Source organism: Homarus americanus, unplaced genomic scaffold, assembly GCF_018991925.1.
Source record: "Homarus americanus isolate GMGI-L3 unplaced genomic scaffold, GMGI_Hamer_2.0 scaffold7626, whole genome shotgun sequence".
NCBI classification, from domain to species: Eukaryota; Metazoa; Arthropoda; class Malacostraca; order Decapoda; family Nephropidae; genus Homarus; species Homarus americanus.
This window is the reverse complement of record NW_024718273.1, coordinates 4,990,791-5,015,219: the sequence shown is the minus strand read 5'-3', so window position 1 is coordinate 5,015,219 and position 24,429 is coordinate 4,990,791. Positions and strand designations below refer to the sequence as shown.

The 24,429-nt window shown below is 39.4% G+C and overlaps 1 protein-coding gene across 1 annotated transcript in view; it reads right to left on the bottom strand.

The window, feature by feature from the left end:
- Window positions 1-24,010, bottom strand: part of LOC121859389 (probable serine incorporator) — a gene marked incomplete in the record, with an annotated part of 64,552 nt that extends 40,542 nt beyond the window's left edge. Inside the window, 4 exon segments of the mRNA XM_042356170.1 lie at window positions 11,884-12,005; window positions 13,727-13,789; window positions 15,648-15,812; window positions 23,863-24,010. Coding sequence (XP_042212104.1) covers window positions 11,884-12,005; window positions 13,727-13,789; window positions 15,648-15,812; window positions 23,863-23,898 — 386 coding nt within the window.
- Window positions 24,011-24,429: the final 419 nt, after the last annotated feature.

Here is a 24,429-nt window from a genome sequence, read left to right as displayed (position 1 = left end):
CAGTCCGGAATTCATCGATGAGGAATACAAATATATATATAATATTGGCTCAAACCTTAAATACCCTAGATCTTTCATAGACAAATGCTTAAACATTACTAAGAAAACTTTTTATAGAACTGATCCCAAGCCCACCCATGACCATAAGAATATCTTAATATTACCATTTCACAAAAATTTCTCACACATTCCTGCACAGCTAAAAACCTGGAACGTCAATGTGGCATTTAAAAACTCATGCACTGTTAAACAAATGTTAATCAAGAACTCCCCCAACAACACAATTGGTTGCATTTATAAAGTTCCTTGCAAGGAATGTAATATGTTTTACTTAGGCCAGACAGGTAAAGATCTTGCAACTAGAATTAAACAACACAAATACAGTGTTAGGACAGGCCAGGAATCCAATGCTCTGTTTGTTCATTTGAGGGATAACAAGCATTGCATTGACTGGGATAATGCCTCCTCAATATTACCATGTAATTCAATTGATAGTAGGAACATCATAGAATCTAGTCTTATTAAACATACCGAAGCATTCAACATGAATTTGAGTAACGGCATGTACAAGCTGGACAATTTTGTAATTAAGAAGATTTGTGATCAGGTGAGAAGGCCGGGTCACTTGACCATCTGACCTGACCACCAACCGTTGTGTGCTATTTAAAGATTAGTAGGGTCATTACCTAATACCTGACCATTGTGGACCTGGTCTCACCCTCCTCTGTATATATACACCTTGATTTGTATTACTCTCTCTAGTCTGTACTCACCCCTGAAGATGTGAATTACACGAAAGCGCTTGGGAACTTCGTGTTTTCTTCTTTCCTTGTGGTTATCAGCATATACCTAGATCACGCGCACCTACAGTGATTTACTTGCATATATATATATATATATATATATATATATATATATATATATATATATATATATATATATATATATATATATATATATATATATATATATATATATATATATATATATATATATATATATACCTTTTTCACTCAAATCCTAATGAAACACCACAATTAGAATACGGTGGTAGCTGTTGTATAAACAGTGGGAACACAGTCCCACCACCGATCGTCTCGTGCGAAGCAAGCGTATAAATTAAAGAAAATACTTGCAGTTTGTTTAATATGTTACAGTATATTATAAATAAATAAATAAACAAATAAATCGGTAAATCCATTTCAAGTAAATGGAAAAATTTTACTCGACACCGACATTAGTTCCAGTTACCGGTAAATAGCAGACGCTTCAGTAACGTCACTAGTGTTTACACTACACCAGCGGGTAACATTTCATGACATTACTTGAAGTGAATTGGCCTTATTTTAAAAAACCAAGGAAGGTTGGTAAAGGACTACTGAGTCAGTGGGAAAGTGTCACATTTGGGGTACAGTGATTTCTGCTATAACACGTGTTTTGATAACGCGAATTTGCTCTAACGCGATTTATGAATTAGGAACGATATTTGTATAACGAGAACGCTTGTTTGCTATAACGCGATTTTTGCTTACTATTTCTCCAATTTTGTTAATATAGTAAAGAAGAATATCAACAAGAAGCGTTCCGGTGATAAAATTCCTGGTGATGATCGTCAAAGAATGGATATAACACTTGAAGAGAAGCTCGATTTTATCAACCTCAAAATCACCCTTCTCCCCCATCAAGTAAAGTGTTACATTTACTGTATGATTTCATTATTAGATATGAATGTAACATTTATTTAGACCGTGCTATCCTTTGTGTTCGGCTAACTACTAAATTTTTTCGATTTCGAGTAATCTGCACCTAACCCTATTTTCTCCATAAGCCCTGTTATTTCTATTACGCGATTTTCTATAACACGATATTTTACAAGAACACAATTATCGCGTTATAGCAGAACTACCTGTACTGGTCTTATACAGCGAATAGAGCTCAAAAGCTACTTTTTAAATGGAAATTTGGGGGCCGTCTTATGCACCCCGACGCCTTATAGGCCGAGATATACGGTACTCACAAACTTCAATGTGACTGCCCAATCAGTTGTTATTTTCTTTCTGAGAACCCATATATAAAACAACTTTGAAATACAACTTTGTTATTATAAAGACATGAACTGAAATGTCCTAAAATACCAAAATAATAGAAATACTACAACAGCAACATGACACGACTGTTGTTTACTATTACTGGCATGGTGGCTTGATCAGCTGTTATTCACCCCAAGGACATTAGTGTAAAAGAAAGTATTGAAATACAAATTCTTTATTTAAGACATGGATAAAATAAAGACATCAGAAAATATGTTAAAATACAACATAGAATTGAAATGGTTTAGAATCCTTCAAAATCTTCCTCTGAACTAGTGGTTCCTTCCGGTGAATCCTAGTCCTTTGACTCGGCTTCATCTTCCCACGCCACATCATCCTCCTCACCATCCAGAGAATAGGATATGCAACATTTTTTGAATGATTTTACTACGGTTTCTGTTTTTATGGCATTCCAAGAATCTATCACAAATTCGCACAGCAACTCAAGTGGCGCAGCTCGCATATTTCCTCCTTTTGTGTATGTTTTATCACCTTCAATCATCCTCTTGTTCCACCTATCTCTAACTCTGTCCTTGAAAGGCATATTAAGGCTTACATCAAGAGGCTGAACAACAGATGTTAATCCACCAGGTATTACTGCAGTATCGGTGTTATGTTTTTTCAAGCATATTTTCACTGGCTCAGTCAAGTGAGACCGGAACATATCCCACACTAGCAAACTGCGCTCCTTCCTCAGTCCACCTGGCCTCCTACTCCAAATGTGTTCTAGCCACAGCCTAACTCCTCCTTTGTCCATCCAACCATTCTCATGCACGTGCACATACGCCCCCGTTGGGAACTCAACTTTTGGCATTGTTTCCCCCTTAAAGATAATCATGGGTTTCAACTTTGTTCCATTTGCCATATAACTCAAAACCAACATGAAGCGTGCTTTTTCATGTCCAGTCGTCTTCACCTAAATAGTTTTCGAGCCTTTTGCTTCCACCGTTCGATTGCTGATCATATCAAAGTTCATAGGAGTTTCTTCCATATTCCCGATACAGGTTAGAGGAAAATTGTGGTCGAGCCATATTTGAATAATATACCGTTGAAAACATGTGATTTTTGCTCTTCAGGTCACGGGATAACTTCTGTGCAATTTTAGTTTTCTGTCTTAATACTAATCCTTTTCTATTCATAAAACGACTACACCGGCCTCTTGTTGCCTTGAAGTCTTTACCGGTGTCTGGATTTGACTTGGCCAGCTTCATTGCGTAAATACACATGGCGTTCCCGGTGATGACGTATCCTCCAGTTCTGGCCACTGTTGTTTACCTCTTCTCAGAGCACATTTTGTTCTGGGGATGTCTATTAACTTTTCTTCAGCCTTCTTCCACTCTTGAACCTGCTTCTTGTTAATGCCGAATTCTCTTGCAGCTGCAGAGTTTTTGATGCCTTTGCAAATCTTACAACTTTTAACTTGAACGATGTGTTGTATTTCATTCGTTTTGTGGGTGGGGCCATTTTACCATAAGGTTTAAAGACCACTACCTCATAGATATGGAAAATGCCAAGTGGAGAGAATGTGGTAAACAGATAAAAGGTCGACTATGAAGGCGAGTCAGTCCAGTATCGAACGTCAAACCGCTTGTAACGGTAATGCTCATAATGAGTCGAGCTTGGGGGGTTGGCTTATACACACGGCATCAGCCTAGAACTGATATTTCAGCTAAATATTCGGGGGTCGGCTAATACGTCGGGTCGGCTTATAGGCTGAGAAATAAGGTAAATACATCACAGCCCCAACTGTCAAATGTGTCACTGCCCACCCCCCCCGCCATCTTTCCAGCCAGGGTTGGGTTGTTAAAGGCTTACAGTTTTTATCTTATACAATATCCCAGTCTAAAGTTAGGAGAATATAATTTGCATTGCTGGAATCCTTGCGAGACAGCGAATAATTTGAATATAAACGGCATATATTTTGTACGAGATAATTTTTTTTAGCCCTTTGTAAGAAAATTAGCTAGAACTAAAATTTGTATGTCTAATGCAAACGAAAGCATGTTTATATTCAAACTAATCACGATCTTATAAGAATTCCAGCAATGTTAATTATATTCTCCCAGGTCAGTTTAGTGACATTTTATAAGAGAAAAACTTTCAGTCACTCTTAAGGACATAAATAATTAAGCACTACTGTAGACCTTGGCATCAACTGTCAACCATATCACCACACTCCATCTTCCCACCAGTTGATCACTAGTAAACAGACCATTTCATGTCCCATAATTTTAGCTGTATTGATTTATGAGTGTTTGTTTTAACGTAATACTACAAAAACCAATGTCTTGTTTATTCTAGGAGATGGGCTGAGGTGAATCTGGGTAGACTCTTAGTCTTTTGTGTTTCTCTCAAGTACCAAACTAAATTATTCCAATGAAACAACACTTCGACTAAGTGCAAATTCAGTTTAAAGCAACCTCTCTTGGAATGTAGCTCGCGTTACATCGACGTTCTACTGTATTGTATTTTATGATATGCTAAACATCAATTTTATTGTTTATCAGCACAATAAATGCAGCACTACATGACAGTCATGGCCAATTATAGCACGAGCACTCATAGCATACCCGCATCGGAACCACAATGCAAGTTCTCGGAAATTTGTTGAATGCCCAGAACGGAGAGATTTTCTTGAAATTTTCTAGAAATGCGTTGATCCAATCTCTTGGAAATTTATTTGTTTACTCAGAATGGAGAGAATTTTCTTGAGATTTCTTAGAATGGACAAAAAAAACAAAAAACAGCTATTGTACAGTTCCAGGGATCAAAGATTTTTGGCTAATGAAAAGATTACTTACTAATATTATATTAAAAAAATAATATAAATTAAGTACAGCTAACCCATTTTTTTTGCTGGATTTTTATTGCGGTTTTGACCATTCGTGTTTTTTTTATTAAAAAATTATAAATACTGTACGTACAGGGTATATAAAATATCCATTGAAAACAAAAATTTTAATTTCGCGCCATTTCTGATATTCTCCTGTGCGGTGCAACAAACAGACGCCAACCTTTCCCGCCTCAGACACCCGCTGCTCCGAGAAGCCTCAGTCCACACCTGCCTACCATACTGTGAACGCTACTGTGGTTACCTCTTCTGTTTGTCCTCCCACATGCATTCCACATGGCTCCGGGACATAAGCCAGCCTCATCAAAGGCAAATATTACTAGCAAAGACTCTAAAGTGACCAAGAGATCAAGAATAATGATGACCTTAACAGAAAAATACAGTTTTATTGGACAAGCCCAGAGGAGGTATGAGCTATGCATTGAGCAGACGTGCGTACGGAATAGATGAGTCGACAGTGCGTTACATCAAGAAAAAGTAAAACGAAATTAGACAAGCAGTAGTTAGCAGTGTACCAATTTTGGCAAAAGTGTCCCAGCATGTGCATGATAGTGCTCTAATTAAAATGGAAAAGGCCCTGAACATATGGATTGAAGATATGAACCGCCGACATATTCCTGTGGACACTTATGATCAGAGAGAAGGCCAAGGTTTTGTATGATCATTTCAGTGATGGAGAGAAAGACGGGAAGCACTCTTTTCATGCTAGCAAAGGATGGTTTGAAAATTGTAAGAAAAGATTCTGTCTGCACAATCTGAGAATTACGGGCGAGTCTGCATCAGCTGACCATGTTGCAGCAGAAGCGCACCCCAATGAATTTGAAAAATTAATCTAGGACAAAGAATATCTGCCTGAACAGGTGTTTAACACCGATGAAAAAGGACTTTGGAGGAAGAAAATGCCGAACAGAACATGATTTAAAGCACAAAAGGACAGAGTATCGTTGTTGTTGTTGTGCGGGAATGCAGCTGGACACATGATCAAGCCTATGTTTCTCTACAGGGCTAAGATGCCACGTGCACTCAAAGGGAAGGACTTAAATCAGCTGCCAGTGTTCTATCGCAGAAATAAGAAAGCCTGGACGACGTCTATTCTTTTCAGCGACTGGTTCCATAACTGTTTTGTCCCTGAGGTAGAAAGATATTTGAAGGAAAAGGGCATAGAATTCAAAGTGTTATTGACAATTGATAACTGCCTAGGCCACCCAAAATCCCTCAAAATTTGCGTATCCCAACATCAAGGTAGCGTTTCTTCCAAAGAACACCACGTCACTGATCCAGCCACTTGATCAGGGCGCGATTGCCATTTTGAAGGCAAAATACGTGGCACGCAACTTTGCCATGATCAGACAGGTCATTGAAGAGGGAGATGATGATGTCAGGTTGTGGTGGAAAAAATTCAATATCGCCGACTGTATTTTGCTACTTAAAAAGTACCATGATGAACTCTGCCAGCTGTGTCAACTCCCGCTGGAAGAAACTGTGGCCTGCAGTAGTTAATGACTTTTCTGGTTTCCCGAAAGCTGATGCCTACATCTACTCAGCCGTTGACATCTGGCAACTCGCCCTCTCCTCCCAACTCAACCATGGAGGACATGTCAGCTGATGATCCCCCATGCCTCTCCCGATGTCTCCGACTGAAGCTCATCGTCTCTACTTATAAAGGTTTGTAAAGTGGTGGTAAAACAAACAATCACAAAGAAACACTGACAAATAGACCAAAACAGACATTAGGCAGACAGAAAACATCAGAGAAAACGAAAAGAAAACATATTACGTAATAGTCAGCAAATGTTTACAGAGAATGAGTTTTAATAAAAAAAAAAAAAAATCACAGAAATACCAGCAACAAAAACATTAGGCAGAGAGAAAAACAAGCAAAACATATTAATTAGGCTACTTAATCCCGAGCAATAATGTTGTTTCTCAGAGCATGAGTTTTTATAATGTCTGTTTGGCTCGAGATGTGGTGAAGACTGACAATTCATTTGTGTCTTTTGTCAGAATACAAGTCTTCAAGTGGAGGAATGTGGGTGGAAGAGGACTGGCTGGCTGGCAGGCGTGACTACATGAGGGCGGGAAGACGTCGGGACAGCAGGGAGAGGCTAGCAAAGCGGGTGTTGCCAACCTCAGCGAAATATAAATTTTTTTATTTATAGTAATACCCCGCTTTACGCGATTCTACATTTACGCGGTACCTCGCCAGAACCGGATTTTCATTTTACGCGGTGCATCTATTCATATACGCAGTGTGTGTCTGGCGTGACGTTATTTTTAGATTCGACGCTCCCGCCTTCTCCCGCTTGGGCAAGCGGCGCGAGTAGGTTGCACAGTGTATGTCTCTGTTGCGTTATCGGTGACATCATATGACGTATCGGACTGTGATTGGGCCACCCATCCTTACCTCCTTCCGCCGTTAGCTGTGATTGATTTAAAGTAATATGATGTGTCAACCTGCGGGAGGGAGGAAAGACGACGCTTGACCTAGCCGCGTCAGTTGCATCCCTCCAAGCCACACCGTATAAACCAGTATCTATTGTTCTGTAAAATGGCTTCCGCCGGACCACCACCCCCAGAGAAAAACCTTGCATTACCTAGACCCAGCCGCCCTAAGCCAAAGAAGATACGACGTTCCCTAAGCTACGAACTGAAATACAAGAATATTCAAGAGTTGGAGAAAGGAAAACATCAAGCTGATCTCGCACGCCAGCATGGAGTCAACAAATCTACGATTCGTACTATTAAGAAGGATGCAGCCAAGATAAAAGAACACATGAGAATCACAAAACCTGTAGGTGCTTCAACGATCAAGTATTGCCAGAACAAGGTGCTGCTAAAGGTTGAAAATTTGCTGGCGAGTTACTCGATTCGTCAGGCGTGACGCAACATGGCGGTCAGCACGTGATTCGTTCAAGAGTACGCCCGTGAACTGTACGCAGCAGTGTCACATAAGTTGGGAATTGCAGAGCCCAAACCCTTCAATGCTTCCTCTGGGTGGCTGCATAGGTTTAAGAAGAGGAACAAGATCACTAACATTGGTGGTGAAGAAGCGAGTGCTGACCGTGTGGCGGCTAGAGACTTTCCTCCGTTCTTAGTGAGGTTATGGAGGAAGGACAGTACACCGACGACCAGGTGTTCAGCATGGACGAATCCGGTCTATTATGGTAAAAGCTACCTACCAAGACCTTCATTGTCCAGTCTGCCAGCAAGATTCGGGGCCGGAAGTTGCAGAAGGAGCGCATCACCGTCCTCTTTACCACCAATGCCTCCAGTACCTGTAAACTCAAGTTATCGGTGATCCACACAGCCCGCAAGCCGCATGCCTACAAGAACGTGGACATGAACAAGATTAATGTCCACTGGCTGACCGCACGTAAGGCGTGGATTTTCTCTGCTCTGTCACTCTCCTGGTTTGATGACTGTTTCGTTCCTGACGTGAAGAAATTCTGCGAGCAACAGAATGTTCCATTCAACATTCTGTTGCTCCTTGACAACGCACCAGGACACTCGCCACTACTTATGGATCGTCACCCCAACGTAAAAGTGGTCTTCCTTCCCCCCAACACTACGTCATTAATCCAGCCCATGGACCAGGAGTTGATATGCAATGTGAAAGCTGCATACTCTGCAAAGAAGTTTAAGCTCCTGAACGACTGTACTAACACCAAGAATGAGTTGCGTAAGCTGGGTGACACCGAAAGCGAGAGCAAAAGCGACGAGGATAAGGAACAACAGGTGGTGAATCAAGAAGTTCTTTTCAAACAGTTTTGGAAAAAATTTAACGTCAAACAAGCTGTGGACTTCTTGGTGGAGGCATGGGATCAGCTGTCTGTAGCTACGATTCATCATGCACGGAGGCATGTGTTGCATGGTATCCCAGGTGAGAGGCAGAGTCAACCTGTGACTGGTGAGGTTCAGTCTGTTACAGTGGCATTGGACCTTGCAAGAGAAGCTGTGCACAGTATTACAGCTGAAGGCTTCTCTGAGACCACCAACACAGACATCCTGGAGGCTATCCGAGATCCTGAAATGACTGCCGACAAGATGTTGGAAGATGATCACGTCAGTCAAGAGGCAAGTGGTGCGTCAACCCCAGAAGAACACAAGTTAACGCAGAGTAATGTTAAGGGTGCCATCGAGTGTGCAGAGAAACTGAAGCTCTTCCTTTCCAACGACCATGATGATGATCGCTATGAAGTCTTCCATACCCAGCTGTTGCAGGCTATGGAGCCGTACATCAAGGTGTATCACGACAACATCAACACTAGCTGTCAATAAGCATTACCGAGTTCTTCGCCCGCAACCCACTACAGCCAGCCCGAGCCAGTGATAGTGACAGTGAAGGTGACGGAGGGATTTGTCAGGGAGGCCCTGACAACTATGGTGGATAGTGATGGTGATTCCCCTGAGGGCCAGTAATCTGCCCTCTGCCTCGGAACCAGGCTCCATCACTGTATGCTGACCCATCTCTTCTACTGACGTAAGTGTTAAACCTAACCTTTATTTTTCCTAACCTAACCTTATGTAAGTGTTAAACCTGAACAACACCATACTGCTTCCTTATGGTACAGTACTGAACAACACTATGCTGCCTCCTTATGGTACAGTACTGAACAACACTATGCTGCCTCCTTATGGTACAGTACCGTATATCTCGGCCTACAAGGCGACGGGGTGTATAAGACGGCCCCCAAAATTTCCATTTAAAAAGTAGCTTTTGAGCCCTATTCGCTGTATAAGACCGGTACCCCAAATGTGACACTTACCATTGGGAGCTTACTGACCCAGTAGTCCTTTACCAACCATCCCATTGACCAGTGCTGTTTACACATCCTTGGTTTTTTAAAATAAAGCCAATTCACTTCAAGTAATGGCATCAAATTTTACTGGTTGGTGTAGTGTAAACACTAGTGACTCACTTAAAAGTTTGTTATTTAACTTGAACTAATGTCGGTGTCGAATACAATTGTTTCATTTACTTAAAATGGATTTACCGATTTATTTGTTTATTTATATCATACTGTAATATATTAAACACACTGGAAGTATTTTCTTTAATTTATAAGCTTGCTTCAGCGAGCTACAGTATTCTAATTCAATAGTGTTTCATTAGGATTTGAGTGAAAAAGATTACTGTACATACTTACTACATACATTTATTACACAAATATATATATATATATATATATATATGTGTAATAAATGTATGTAGTAAGTATGTACAGTAATCTTTTTCACTCTATATATATATATATATATATATATATATATATATATATATATATATATATATATATATATATATATATATATATATATATATATATATATATCACAATATTTTATAATTGCAGTCATGTACTGAATATTCTATGTAAAAAATATAAATTTTAAATGAATTATTTCTAGTGTGGTCGACTTCCTACACAAAGACAGGCTATAAATAGCCGTCTTATCTCCCCTCTGTTCTGAGAGAGAAGGTCTTGGTAAATAAATTTTGTTTGTTTATTTTCATTGTTTGTCTAATTTATCATGTTGTATCAAAGTAATATTACTAAAAGTTTTAGGCAGCTACCAAACAGGGAGATACTACCGCCTGGGAAGATATTGGAAGCACAATGTACAGTACAGTATTGTCTAATGGTAGACCCTACTTCCATATGGCATCACGAAAATTGTGACCAAGTCTTATGTTGCTGATCTATCTTTCTGCCTCATTTACACACAATTGCTGAGTTTCAATTGTTTCTCTTCCTTTGACAACACAACATACATACAATATAATGTTTCACCTTTGATCTTTTTTCCATTTATTTATGGTTGGTTATTTAAAATAATGCTAATTCACTTCAAGTATTGGCATCAAATTTTACCCGCTGGTATACACTAGTGACTCACTTAAGCGTCAGTTATTTAACTGGAACTAATGTTGGTGTGAGTAAAATATTTCCATTTACTTGAAATAGATTTGCCGATTTATTTGTTTATTTATTTAGCTATAATATATTGTAATACATTAAACACACTGCAAGTATTTTCTTTAATTATATACTTGTTTCGCGAAAAAGGAAGGCTACCATTATACCTGGTAGGTGAAGTTGACCAGACATTTATGATCATTAAGGACCAAACTCCGAATCCATGACGTGACTTCTGTTCATCATTCTCATCCTAAATTTACCACTGTCGGTAGTTTCAAGAATTAACGCAGTCATTTACTGAATATTCTTTGTAAAAAAATTAATTTTAAATTAATTATTTATAGGAGATAAGTATTATGATCAGTAAATATACAGATATGCATTACTGACCACCTCCGAACACAAGGACGGCTAAAAATAGCCACAGGCGGTCACTGTCAAGGTCGCTTTCCCTTTCTCGTCACTGGCAAATGGGGGGGGGGGGTGATGATAGCAGCTGTGTTTATTACCGGGGTATATTGTTGTTTTACGGTATGTTAGACTGGTTTATAATACATTTTTATTATTTTAATATACCGGTAATCTTCATTTTAATCCAGCTTCCCAAATGTAAGTTTCAGTATAAAATAATTAGTGGTAGGACCTTGTGAGTGGTTTACCATGTTTCCATCACCACTCTTGACACGCTAAACCGCAAAATTTAAGAGGTAAGAATTTTATCTCTGGTGCTTAAGACGACCCCCTAACTTTGGGCTGATTTTTTTTTGTTCAAATTCCGTCTTGTAGGCCGAGATATACAGTACTGAACAACACTATGCTGCCTCCTTATGGTACAGTACTGAACAACACTATGCTGCCTCCTTATGGTACAGTACTGAACAACACTATGCTGCCTCCTTATGGTACAGTACTGAACAACACTATGCTGCCTCCTTATGGTACAGTACTGAACATACAGTACTGAACAACACTATGCTGCCTCCTTATGGTACAGTACTGACCACTACAAAAGGTTATTTACCCATTCTGAATTGCTGTGCGAGGATCCTTACTCGACTTGACCCCAACCATGATGAGCGCCATGAAGAAGAAGAATAAGGACATTGCAAAGCATAAACGGTACACTGCCAAGTAGCCAACCACCTGAAATATTAAGAGAGAAAATTATTGCTCACTTCATAGATAATCTTTAAAGTATTACTGTATTTACATCTGATATCACCTAATACCAATATACAGTGATAACTCCATTAGCCGGAACAATTGGTGCGGAGGACATCCGGGAATGAGAGATTTCTGGGTTACGAGACGACTCTCTAAAAGCAGGAAAAAAAAAAACCCCATCCCCAGAACTTTCCAGGTTACGAAAAAATATTCTTGGAAGTTCCAGAAATTGCCCATTACGCTATCTATTGAACCGGGAAAAATATCCCATATTCTCAAAAAAATTTTGAGTACTGTACCAGAAAATTGTTCTTGGGAGTTTCTGGAAAATGCACCCGATTTTTCATCTCTCAAAACCGGAAAACTCCCCCAACCCCGTAATCTTTTGGAAAATGTGCCCCTTGGAAAATCGTTCCCAAGGCCGGAATTTTCCAAAAAATTACGGCTTTGGGAACGATTTTCCGAGAAAATTTCTATTCCGGCTATCGGAGAGTTCCGGGTTTGAGGGATACCGGCTAACAGAGATATTACTGTCCTCTACATTATACAAAGTTCATATCCAGCATCCTACACTAAGGAACAATCATTTCTTTTTTTTTTTCATTAAAAAATTTAGGCACTTGATCTAACTTTTACATATACAGTGGTCCCTCGGTTAACGAGTGCCTCGGTTAGCGATTTACCTTCCATAAGATTCTTAACTTCGGTTAACGAGCAATCCTTCGATTGACGAGTTTTTTACAAGCCGACCTCAACATGTTTTCGCTTGCATTTGGCGGTCCACCAGCTGTAGTATTAGTCCGCCAATACAGTAATCGGTTTTAGGGCTTAAATTCCTTACTATTTTAGTAAATATCAAGAAGTTTATACTATTCAATAATTTTAAAAGTTTAATATTAATTTTTTTAGTCATTTTAACAATTATTGAACATAAATGAAGGTAAAGAAACTAGTTTCTGGGGTGCCATCCAACCTGTTAACACACAAACAGGCGTTAGTCTCTCTGTTTTCAGGGGAGGTAACATAATGCTTGAGACTCTCTTCAACTAAACCCTTTTTTCTGTGTTTCCAAGCAAATTATTGGTCATTTTGAAATTTATTTTACATATTGACAATATATAATGCAGTGCAGTGTTGATTTAAAGAAAATAATCTTGAACTACACCAAGAGAACTAAAATTTTATGGGTGAAATAGCACCATGGGGTGACTTCTTTTCCACCCCAATGCCTTCTCTTCTCCCTTCTCCTCCACCCCCATTCTAATTCCCATCATCATCATCATCCAGGAGCCTTCTACATACACACCTCAAAGTAAATGTACTTTTCTACCTTTTTTGTTGAATTTAGGCAATTTTCGGTGGGCTGGAACCAATTACCCAAAAACCCATTGAAACAATGGTTTCGGTTAACGAGTTTTTCGGTTAACGAGCAACCTGCTGGAACAGATTGTGCTCGTTAACCGAGGGACCACTGTACCTGTGCAGTACGTAGTTAAGTCATTTTATATATAAAACTATAGGTACAGTTGCCAGCAAAAGTCCTCCCACAAACTTGCTACACAGGGCTGTGGGAGAACTTTTGCTGGCAACTGTATATTGCTCATCTGAGATACAATTTTTTTTATGTGGACATTAATTATATGTATCTACTATGACTACCTGTACAAGTAAAGCAGGAAATAAATTTAATCAATACCTACCCCAGTACAGTCCAGTTTCACAGCGTCGGTCATATCTCCATCCCCATCACCACAGAACGGCACCTGTTAGGGAATACTGGACTCGGTATCATTTTGTTTACCCAACACTATACTCCATGTGGGAGGTAATGAAAATGTATGTGGTAAATGATGAGTTGGTGAATGCCACTCAAGAGCATTTATAAGTAAGAGAGAAAATGGTTCCCTTTGAGATAAAACTACTACATTGATCAAGGAAGTACAGTATCATGTTCTTATGGATGTCAATATTTTTAAAGGGGTGGGGTGAATGAGAGGTAAATGTTAGACAGGAGAAAATTTAATTTACAGGAATATGAGAAGAGAGTGAACTGTTGCTTGCTGATGACACACTGGAAGATGATTCGGGAAAGAAGTTGCAAATGTTACTGAATGAGTTTGAAAGTGTGTTCCAAGATACAGTTGAAACTATATGTGAATAAGAGATAAAAATAAGTATAGAAGGAAGACAGGGAGGAATAAATGTGTCAATTACAGTTGAGGTGTCTCAGATATCTAGGAGCAGACATATCAGCATGGGAAAAAACAAGTGAAAGTGAAAGGTTGAATCATGGAGTTGCACGAACAAAGAAAATTACTGTATGTAATAGGAGTACAGTACTGAGAAATGCATGAAACAAAGAAAATAACAACAAAGGAAGCAAAGATGAGGACACATATATGAAATCTTGAGACCAACACTACTGTTTGGGTGTAAAACATGGACTGGATGCAGGAGGAAGCAGCAAATATGAAGCAAGAGATGTGATGTGCACGGTAGGAATGTGTAAAGTTCATTGGAAACAATAGGAGATAAAGAATTAAGGAGATGTGTAAGTTAGTGGAATGTTGTACTGACAGCTGATGAAGGTCTTTTAAGGTGATACAGACACAAGGAGAGGGAATGAGGTGTATGAAAGATTGGTAAAATAAGTGTTTAATTTAGCAGTGGATAGTATGAGGGTAAGGTTGCAACCATGATGATGGAAGAATATGGTGAAAGCCACACCAGACATGAAAGTATGGACATCGAGGAAGCAGCAGTGTGCTAAACTGGATGGATATGCTACTGGTGTGTGAAACAAACATGATAAATAAATTAGATATCTTTGGGGCACACTGTTGAAATCATTAAAACAAAACATCTGTTACAGCAGAGTAAAGCAATGAAAGTAAGCGCGGAAAGAGTTGATGTTTATTCTTACTCAATAGAATGCAGCTTTATGCAATTAGATACAGTAGTTTTCTTCATAAATTTTCACAGGAGGGGGATACTTAAGGACCCTCTACTTAATCCACACACAATACCCCCCCGTTAAAATTGTTCAATACTGCTCTTAAATCCAACCACCTTGTATTGTAACACAAAAGGTTTTGCAAGAGTAAAAATGAGTTCCTAAACACTGGATAAGTAGGTTAGATGTGTTTAAAGTTAAAGCAATAAATGACATTATACATCGAGGTTTACATTCAGTGTCATCAGTTACGAAAATACAGTAGCCACTGCCTAATTTTTAACTTCATGGTACAGTACCAGGGCTAGCTCAAGGTTCCAACAAGCTGGGTGGTTGCCCAGGGCACCAAAACATGGAGGGGAAGAAATTAAATAAATGAACAAAATTGAAAATGTGAAAATTGTTGGATATGTAGTCTAATTGTTCAGGACCATTTGACTGTTAACTTCTTACTGTTGTGGTAAGAAACAAAGAAGTGTGATGGCTGTCACAGGTATGTGTGTGCATGTATGTAGGTCTTAAAATATAACCGGAGCTGAACGGCTTGGAACATAGGTACAGTATAGTGGTGATTTGTGAAATACTTCGCATATACCGTGTTTATTTATTTGCAAAACATAGCATAGCATTAGTATAGTACAGTTTGGGCAGTGAAATATTTTTTTTACCTTCTTAAGAGAATTTTCCAGTCCTGGAGAGAGCATAATACAGGCCACAATCGTCCCCATCAGCATCATGACAGCATACATAATGCGTGTGGAGGTGGAGTTTTTACATGATGGACAAGCTGAACAGCACAAGCTGCATGCAGCTGATCCACAGCAGCAAGCCAGCTGTAAATAAGAAAATTATATTATTCATGTGCAAAACAGCTGAGTTTTGAAATAAATTTCAACATTCAGATAAAAATAAATAATTTTTGTTTTACTTCCATTATTAAAATGAAATACCCAATTTACACAGCCTAGTGAGGAAAAAACTTGTGTGTACAGTACACTATATTTTTATACTGTATGCCAAAACCTAAGTCTGGAACCCAGGGAAACCTACACTTGGTGGCTAAAAATTCATCCAAATATTAGCCATCTCACAAGGTATCCATTACCCTCAGAGGTCACAGCCAACACTAAAGGTACATGAAACCACTGCGATGTTCCCTCCTCAGCTGACAGAACAGTCATAAACAGCCCCACAGTCCCAACTTCACATTCATCACCCTTGAGGTCATCCTAGGGAGGCACGCAAGACCAAAGCTCTCCCATTAACTCATTTATTCTTTGCATAAAAATCAAAGGAGTTAGTAAAACAAATCTTTATCAAAAGCTTACCTTCTTTAACCAATGGCCGAGCAAGTGATAATATTTGTGTTATTCATGTTTTTGGGGTTTAATAAGTGATTCTCTTCTGGTTTTCAGTGTTTAGGTCATGAAGGAAGTCTCAATACATCTAGATTAAATTTTTGTGCATGCTTAAGTCTTCCAAGAGATTTGAATTCTACTTGATTGGTTGAAGCAGATAATGTGAAACTCATGTTAGAGATTTTAACATAAAATCCCATAAAAATGTGTTTAGTGAAGTTAAAATCCATCAATAAAGTTTGGTCCTGTCTAGATCGCATCCAGGAAATGCAAACACGTTTGTTTGTGTTCATAACCAGGTTCACTGATCCAACTTTTGCATGTACTTTATATAAATAAGGTAAACTTTTGGATAAAATCGGTGTTTTTTTGTGTTTCCACCTCTCATTTTCCCTCGTCCTCAAAGACCTGCCCACTTTGAATGATTAACTGTCATTAACTAGTGTTAAAGGAGTAATATCTCCTTAAATACAGTATGCATTCCCATAGGAATAAAGGTAAATTTGTTTAGAACAGGTAAAAAAAAATACGCAAGAAAACATATTTTAGTAATTAATCAGTATTGCAAAGATAGGCATACAGTACTGTACTTGCTATTGCATTATCCTACTGCGTCTGTTAATAAAGGAAAGCTTTTGAAAAGCTGGTACCACACGTGACATTGCGTACGGCTCAAACAATCCTCCCCATAAGCCCATTGCAACATTTGAAAAGTTTCCTTAAAAGTTTTTCCCAATTTAAAACAGAATTTCACACAAACACGTTGCTCTTCAAGATCCTTTATTGTTCAACTTGCAACAAATCGCCAAGAGCACTAAACACACATTCACTCTAGCGCATGTAGCTCGATGACTAATTGAAGACGCTCTATCAAACTTACAGCTGCAGTCATAGGTAGTACAAAGGTGGCCTCTTTAGACCCCAAATGCCATATTCAGGTAAGTTTTAAGAGTGTTTTTTATGGGCCAAGTCATTTTGTAACTGAAGAAATGCACCGTGAAGAGTCGCTTCAAACATAGATTGGATGGATATAGGAGCGATAGGGGTTGGGTTTAAATGGGACTGCCAAGTATGGGCCAATAGGCCCACTGCAGTTTCCTCCATTCTTATGGACATAAAAAACTCTCATGTTCATACCAGCTCAGCTGTCATGGAGCTCCGAGTCAATTTAGAAGTACTGTAATGACATAGTCTGGACTTTGTTTTGATAATGCCCGATGCTAGGTAAACACGACAACAGTGCTGTTATAGTTTTGATGATTCACTAATGAACCACTGGGATAGAACATCATTTATATTAATTAATGGGTAAAATTTTACTTTAACTACCATAAGTATTTGGACGCTTAGATTCGCGATACGCTATATTGGGTAAATTTTAAGTTTTGGTCATCCCTGTATTTACGAACGATTTAGACCTTCAATTCTATCGGAAAACACTGGTTTTGAGTTACCACCCCCCCCCCTTACCGGTGTATGTTAAGCTAACCTTATAACTCATCATACCCTGTCTTTCTGCCTCATTTACACACAATTGTAGGGCCTCAACTGTCTCTCTTACTATTGACAACACCACAACTAAAACCGTACTCATTCTTGATCCGTTTTATTCATTCTATTTTATTCTCCTGTCAGTTGATATTAATACTGAAGCAGGGCCTTCTCGGATGGGTCCCACTGGTCAGGAAGGTTGTGGACCCCAGGGCCGACCTGATCATCATCAAGCTACTGGGGCCTCAACTGACGCCACTACGGTTGCTGGAGGATCGGCTTTTTTCACACTTCATTTTTCCAACATTCGCGGACAGAGATCCAATTTTTCTTCTGTGGAGCACCATCTATTAACCTCTTACTACTCTCCAAACTTCAACTGACCAAAGCAGCTTCACCCAAACCTTTTCATGTCTCTAACTACAACCTTTATACCTACTTCCGTTCTAAGGGAGGTGTATGCGCCTACTGCAATACACGTACACCTATAGACCGACTCATGGATCTTGAGTCTCCCCTTTATGATGTCATCTGGCTCAAAATATCTCTACCTACTGTGACTTATTTTTCTTTGTTTCCTATACTGTTCTCCCAACTCTACCAACTATTTCGAACTCTTTGACTATCTCGCTTCTTGCCATGAGTCGTTGCTATCCACACACCCCTACAACGAGATCCTCTACCTTGGGGATTTCAATGTACATCACAGAGAGTGGCTTGGCTCGGCAAGGGATGACCCAGGTGGAGCTGAGGCACTCTCTTTTTCCTTACTTAATGATTTGGAACAAATAATCAAACACCCTACACGCGTTCCTGATCGACACGATCAACTTGCTAACATTCTTGATCTCTGTTTTACCTCTAACCCCTCACACTATTCATACTCAAATTTTGCCCCCTTAGGGTCTTCTGATCACAACCTTATTTCTATTAAATCAAACTGGGCACGACCACCTCCCCCACCCCCCTCTAAACGTCAACTATGGCACTATCGGAGGGCAAGCTGGCAATCCTTGAGAGAATTCTTCACCGACTTTCCTTGGGATGAATGTTGCTTTTCCATTCGGGATGCCTCAGTATGTGCTGACAGCATTGCTGGGGTTATACAGGGCGGTATGAGTGCATTTATCCCATCTTCTACCAAAACTTTCACATTACAATCATGGTTTGATTGCTCCTGCTCTCTTGCTTGCAGGGTGAGAGATAGGGCATATCGAGCTATGAAACCATCTCCTTCTCCTATTACCCACACCTCTTTCATTACTTCTAGGAATCGTTGTAAGGCTATTCTTCGTAGGGCCAAGCGGAATTTTATTAAAAGAAAGACCGCTGTCCTGACTAATTCTTCCTCTAGTAAATCCTTCTGGTCCTTAGCCAAAAACATCTGTAACAACTTCTGCATGCCTTCTTTTCCTCCCCTCTTCTGTCCCAATAACTCTATAGCCAATTCTCCCCCTGAGAAAGCCAACCTCTTTGGCACCTTATTCTCCTCTAATTCCACCTTAGACGATTCCCACTCTACCCCTCCTATTGAACCTATGCACTTTCCTAAAACCTCCACTCGCAGGGTTGCTGGTGTGTTATCCAGGTTGGATGTGAGTAAGGCGCATGGACCGGACGGAATACCCCCTCGTGTTCTGAGGGAGTGTGCTGAGGCCCTGGCCACTGTGATTGCTCGCCTCTTTCGCCTTTGCCTCAAAACCAAAACTTTTCCTTCTTCTTGGAAGCATGCCTTGGTTCAACCCATCCCAAAGAAGGGTGACCATTCTAATCCCTCTAACTATCACCCCATTGCCCTAACTTCATCCCTCTCTAAGATTTTCGAAACTATCTTGAACTCCCATTTTCTCCGTCACCTTGAACGCCTTTCTCTTTTGTCGGATCACCAGTATGGCTTTCGCCAGGCGAGATCTACTGGTGATCTGCTCTCCTATTGCACCCATCTTTCGTCATCCTCTCTTAGGGATTATGGGGAAACTTTTGTCGTGGCCCTCAACATCTCCAAAGCATTTGACAGGGTATGGCACAAGTCTTTGCTATCTAAACTTCCCTCTTTTGGTTTCTCTCCCTCACTTTGTTCTCTCATCTCTAGCTTCCTTGAGAATCGATCCATGGCAGTTGTTGTTGTGGGATCGATTTCTCGCTCTTTCTCTACCAATAGTGGCGTCCCACAGAATTCTGTTCTTTCACCAACTCTCTCTTCTTTTTATCAATGATTTACTTCACACTACAACTAATTCTATCCATTCTTACGCCAATGATTCTACTCTTCACTCTTCCTCACATTTTCCCCTTCCTCCAACTCTCAAACTAGATCTGTTTCTAGAACTGATATCATTACTTCTATCAACGCGGATCTGTGCAGCATCTCTGAATGGGGAGATACAAACTTGGTTAAGTTCAATAGTAACAAAACACAATATTTACCAATTACACTTTGTAAAGTAGACGATCTCCCACCAATTACATTTCAGGACGCTATCATTCTCCCAAATTCTGAAATATATATGTTAGGCCTCACCATTTCCTCCAATATGTCCTGGAATTCACACATCCTTAGTATAACTAAAGCTGCCTCCCGGAAGTTGGGAATGCTGTACAGATGCCGCAGCTACTTCACTCCTGAGCAGTTGCTCCAAGTATATAAGGGATTCATTCGTCCTAACTTGGAGTAATGCTCTCATATCTGGGGTGGCTCTTCTTCTGTCCAACTATTAGATAGGGTAGAATCAAAGGCATTTCGTCTTATTAACTCTCCTCCTTTAGTCGACAATCTCTCTCCCCTTTCTCTTCGCCGCAATGTTGCTTCACTCTCTCTCTTTTACAGGTACTTTAACGGACAATGTTCAGTGGATTTGGCATCCTGTGTACCGCCGGCAAGGCCGTGGGTTCGTAACACACGTCTTGCCCGCGGTGCCCACCATTTCTCTGTGGATGTCGGTCACACGAGAATAACCCGTTATAGTACCTCCTTCTTTCCTCACACAGCCAAACTGTGGAATGCTCTGCCTTCTTCTGTGTTTCCATGCTCTTACAATCTGTCTCACTTTAAAAAGCTGGTTTTCCGGCATCTTCGTGGTGTAGATTAATACAGTATAACCTTTTTTCTATATTTTCAATTTCTTTCCGTTCTTTTTTTTTTTTGCCCCCCAGGCTCCGTTGTGGGTCATTTGACCTGTGCCCGGGTGGGCTAATTCCCGTAAAAAAACAAAACAAAAAAAACTAACCTAACTTAACCTATGACCTGTTTTGAGTTACTACCCCCCCTTACCGGTGTATGTTAAGTTAACCTTATAACTCCTCATACACTAACCTAACTTAACCTATGACCTGTTTTGAGTTACTACCTGCCCTTACCGATGTATGTTAAGTTAACCTTATAACTCATCATCACCTAACCTAACATATGACCTGTTTTGAGTTACCACCCCCCCTTACCGGTGTATGTTAAGCTAACCTTATAACTCATCATACCCTAACCTAACCTAACATATGACCTGTTTTGAGTTACCACCCCCCCTTACCGGTGTATGTTAAGTTAACCTTATAACTCATCATACCCTAACCTAACATATGACCTGTTTTGAGTTACCACCCCCCCTTACCGGTGTATGTTAAGCTAACCTTATAACTCATCATACCCTAACCTAACCTAACACATGACCTGTGTTTTCTTATGCGATCGAAAAATGTTTTACAACAGATATCCCGTAGAGCTAATTTGTCTTATTGTTTAAAGTAATTAAGGTTCCCAGATGACCAAAACCAAAATAATATCAATATTGTTTGGAATGTTTATACTATGAAATTTGTAGTATGGGAAGCTAATATCCATTAAATTAGTTAATGTGCTTAGTAATATTTATATATTCAATATAGCATTACTGTGTTGTACAGTAAAGCACACTTAATTATCTAATTATATTTATTTACAGAACCGATCAGCCGAGATGGTTGGACAACTACTTCCAGGGTTCATCAAGGCAGATGAAACATATTTACCAAAAGTAGATGTCTTTATGATAGAGTATTATCAAGAACTCCGCCAACCAGCTATGAAGCACATTAAATTACATCTGTCATCTGATCATCTCCAGCCCATTCCCTAGCCATGGTCGTCCATAGTCCTTTCACAACATTAAATATAGACATCAGTGTCGGGAACTTTCATTTTTCCAACATGAAATAGAGAACATTGATGAAAACTTCCATGTTGGAGTTATTTGTCTTTTGCATCATTTTGGCACCCAGCAAGTAAACACACACGATGATACTTGGGCAGTAATTTATTTTAACCTGAAAATAAGGTATGACTGAGTATATCATCATTGTATATGGCCAAAAGTCCTTTATTCCTGCTGGTAACAACACATACACCACAGCTGGCTGGGCGGCTCGCACCAACCAGTGACGTCACAAACAATCACAGAGCTTTTTGCAGTCACGTGAATTTTTATTAATTTTAACCCCCCTTTTTTTACGCTTTTTGGTCGAATAGATTTTAAAATATCATTACCATAGCGAGTTTAAGCATTTTCTTTACCCAGTGACCTGCCATCTTACGAAAAAATTACGACTTTCAACTCGTCCATTGTCACAATTACTGATCACACCATTAAAATTCCCGAGATTTGTTTAGTGGCAACAAGGGAAATAATACCAAAATTTTGGGGTAATATTTGGTCATGCACCTATTTGGAAGTACGTCGGAATCGTTCAAAACACAAAAACACATTGAAAAACCACAATTTCAATCCAACCTAACCTAACCTAAACTTATAATCTTAAAAATTAATGTATGACCGCAGCAATACAAATAGCAATTTTAGATTTTGGATGCATAGTTCCACAAAGGGTATTAGTTAAGTTTGGGACCATTATTAGGTACAATTATTTTGATGTGTTTTTTAGGTCTAACTCGTCAAATTAGACAACATTTCTTGGTATTTTAATTTAGGACATAGAGCACCTTAGAGTTATAAACTACTGAAACATTTAGATCTCGCTATTCTGAGCATTTTGAACCCCATTTATACATGACGGAAATGGATAATAGCGACAATTGAATTTAACTGATTTTACGTAGTTTTCAGCCTTCGTGTCTGTGAAGAGATGTTAACGACACATCACGCATGCGCAATATTGACTGACGCCATCTGGTCGTAACCAATGATGTATCGGTATCATTTTTTTCGACCAATCACATTTAATTTTTTTTTCAAAGGAAGCAGCCTGGGTAATTTCGCTGACCAGCCTTACAATGGCCATGGTGGAAGTTGGTTCTCATTTGTGCTCCTACGATTATTTTCAGTTTATTGCCGAGTTTTACGAGAAAAACGATTATTCTATCCAATTCTTACGTATCCCTGGTCCTTCCACTTCTAACTAGGGTATATTGTACTTTCGGACATGGTGTGCCCCAAGTTTTTAACTACTGAAACTTTCAGGTTAGTTTAAGCTAGGCCTACCGGGGGTCTAGGGGAGGAGCCCCCGGCTAGGGGTTAGGTTAGGTTAGGTGACTCGTTTTCGTTTTCTCCCCCACCCAAAAACCCAGATTTAGCCCATTATTGTTGGGGGGAGGGGGGGGGGCAAAACCGTGCAATTTCCACCAAAAATAAAGGTCAGATTTGTTTAAAACACACCAAAATACACTGGCAGATCTAAATGTTTCAGTAGTTTATAACTATGTCCCAAAGTAAAATAAAACCTGGTTATGGTCCGAAACTTAACCTTTACCCCACAAAGGTTATGCAATGCGAGTCTATCTAGAACGTCACTGAGACACCACACGTAAAGCAATATTCTGATATGAGACCACCTACAGTATAATCGAGTATAGTAACCTAAACCATAAGCCGATCGGTTATAATAATGCGAGTCATAAGCTCAGGTGGCATAATTCCCCGTAACATGAACAACTTAAAGTCATAGTGAAGTAATCATCTGACTCGCGACCCGAGGCCTTGCAAGTTCCCCCTCACACAAATCGATTAATTTCTACCCGATTCAAATACCTTCTAAGTAATATACATACCTGGGCTGCGCTGCATAAACCCAGCACCGCACCCATACTTTTCGATTTTCAGTGTCGACTTCGATTTCGCTATAAAAAGGTCTTAAAGTAGAGAGGAGAAGCTGTCCACTTCCTTGACTCGACTGAGCTTTGTTGTGTCTGTGTTACACGCTTACCAACACACATACCCAACATGAAAAATCACTAAGACAATATTGACACAATAATATTATCATTAAATACTGTATTTTATTTTAAATATATTAATATTTAAACATTTTAAACAGATACATAAATAATGGATAGGATAAATAAAATGTTATCGTAAAATGATTCAATACTATTGGTATGCCGGAAGTGCTAACACTCTACGCATAAAACTAAATCCATCAAGATTGGAGTAGTGCGTGTTGGATAGTTACCACTGTTAATATATATATAATTTAATGTAGAAGGCTGTATATACAGTATATTAGCAGTCAAAGTGTGTAATCAGCCATTTAGCGTAATGACTATTCAACTTGTTATGTAAACAATCTTAATCTAATTTAACCTTGCAAAACCAATTGTATACTATCTTTAACCTTC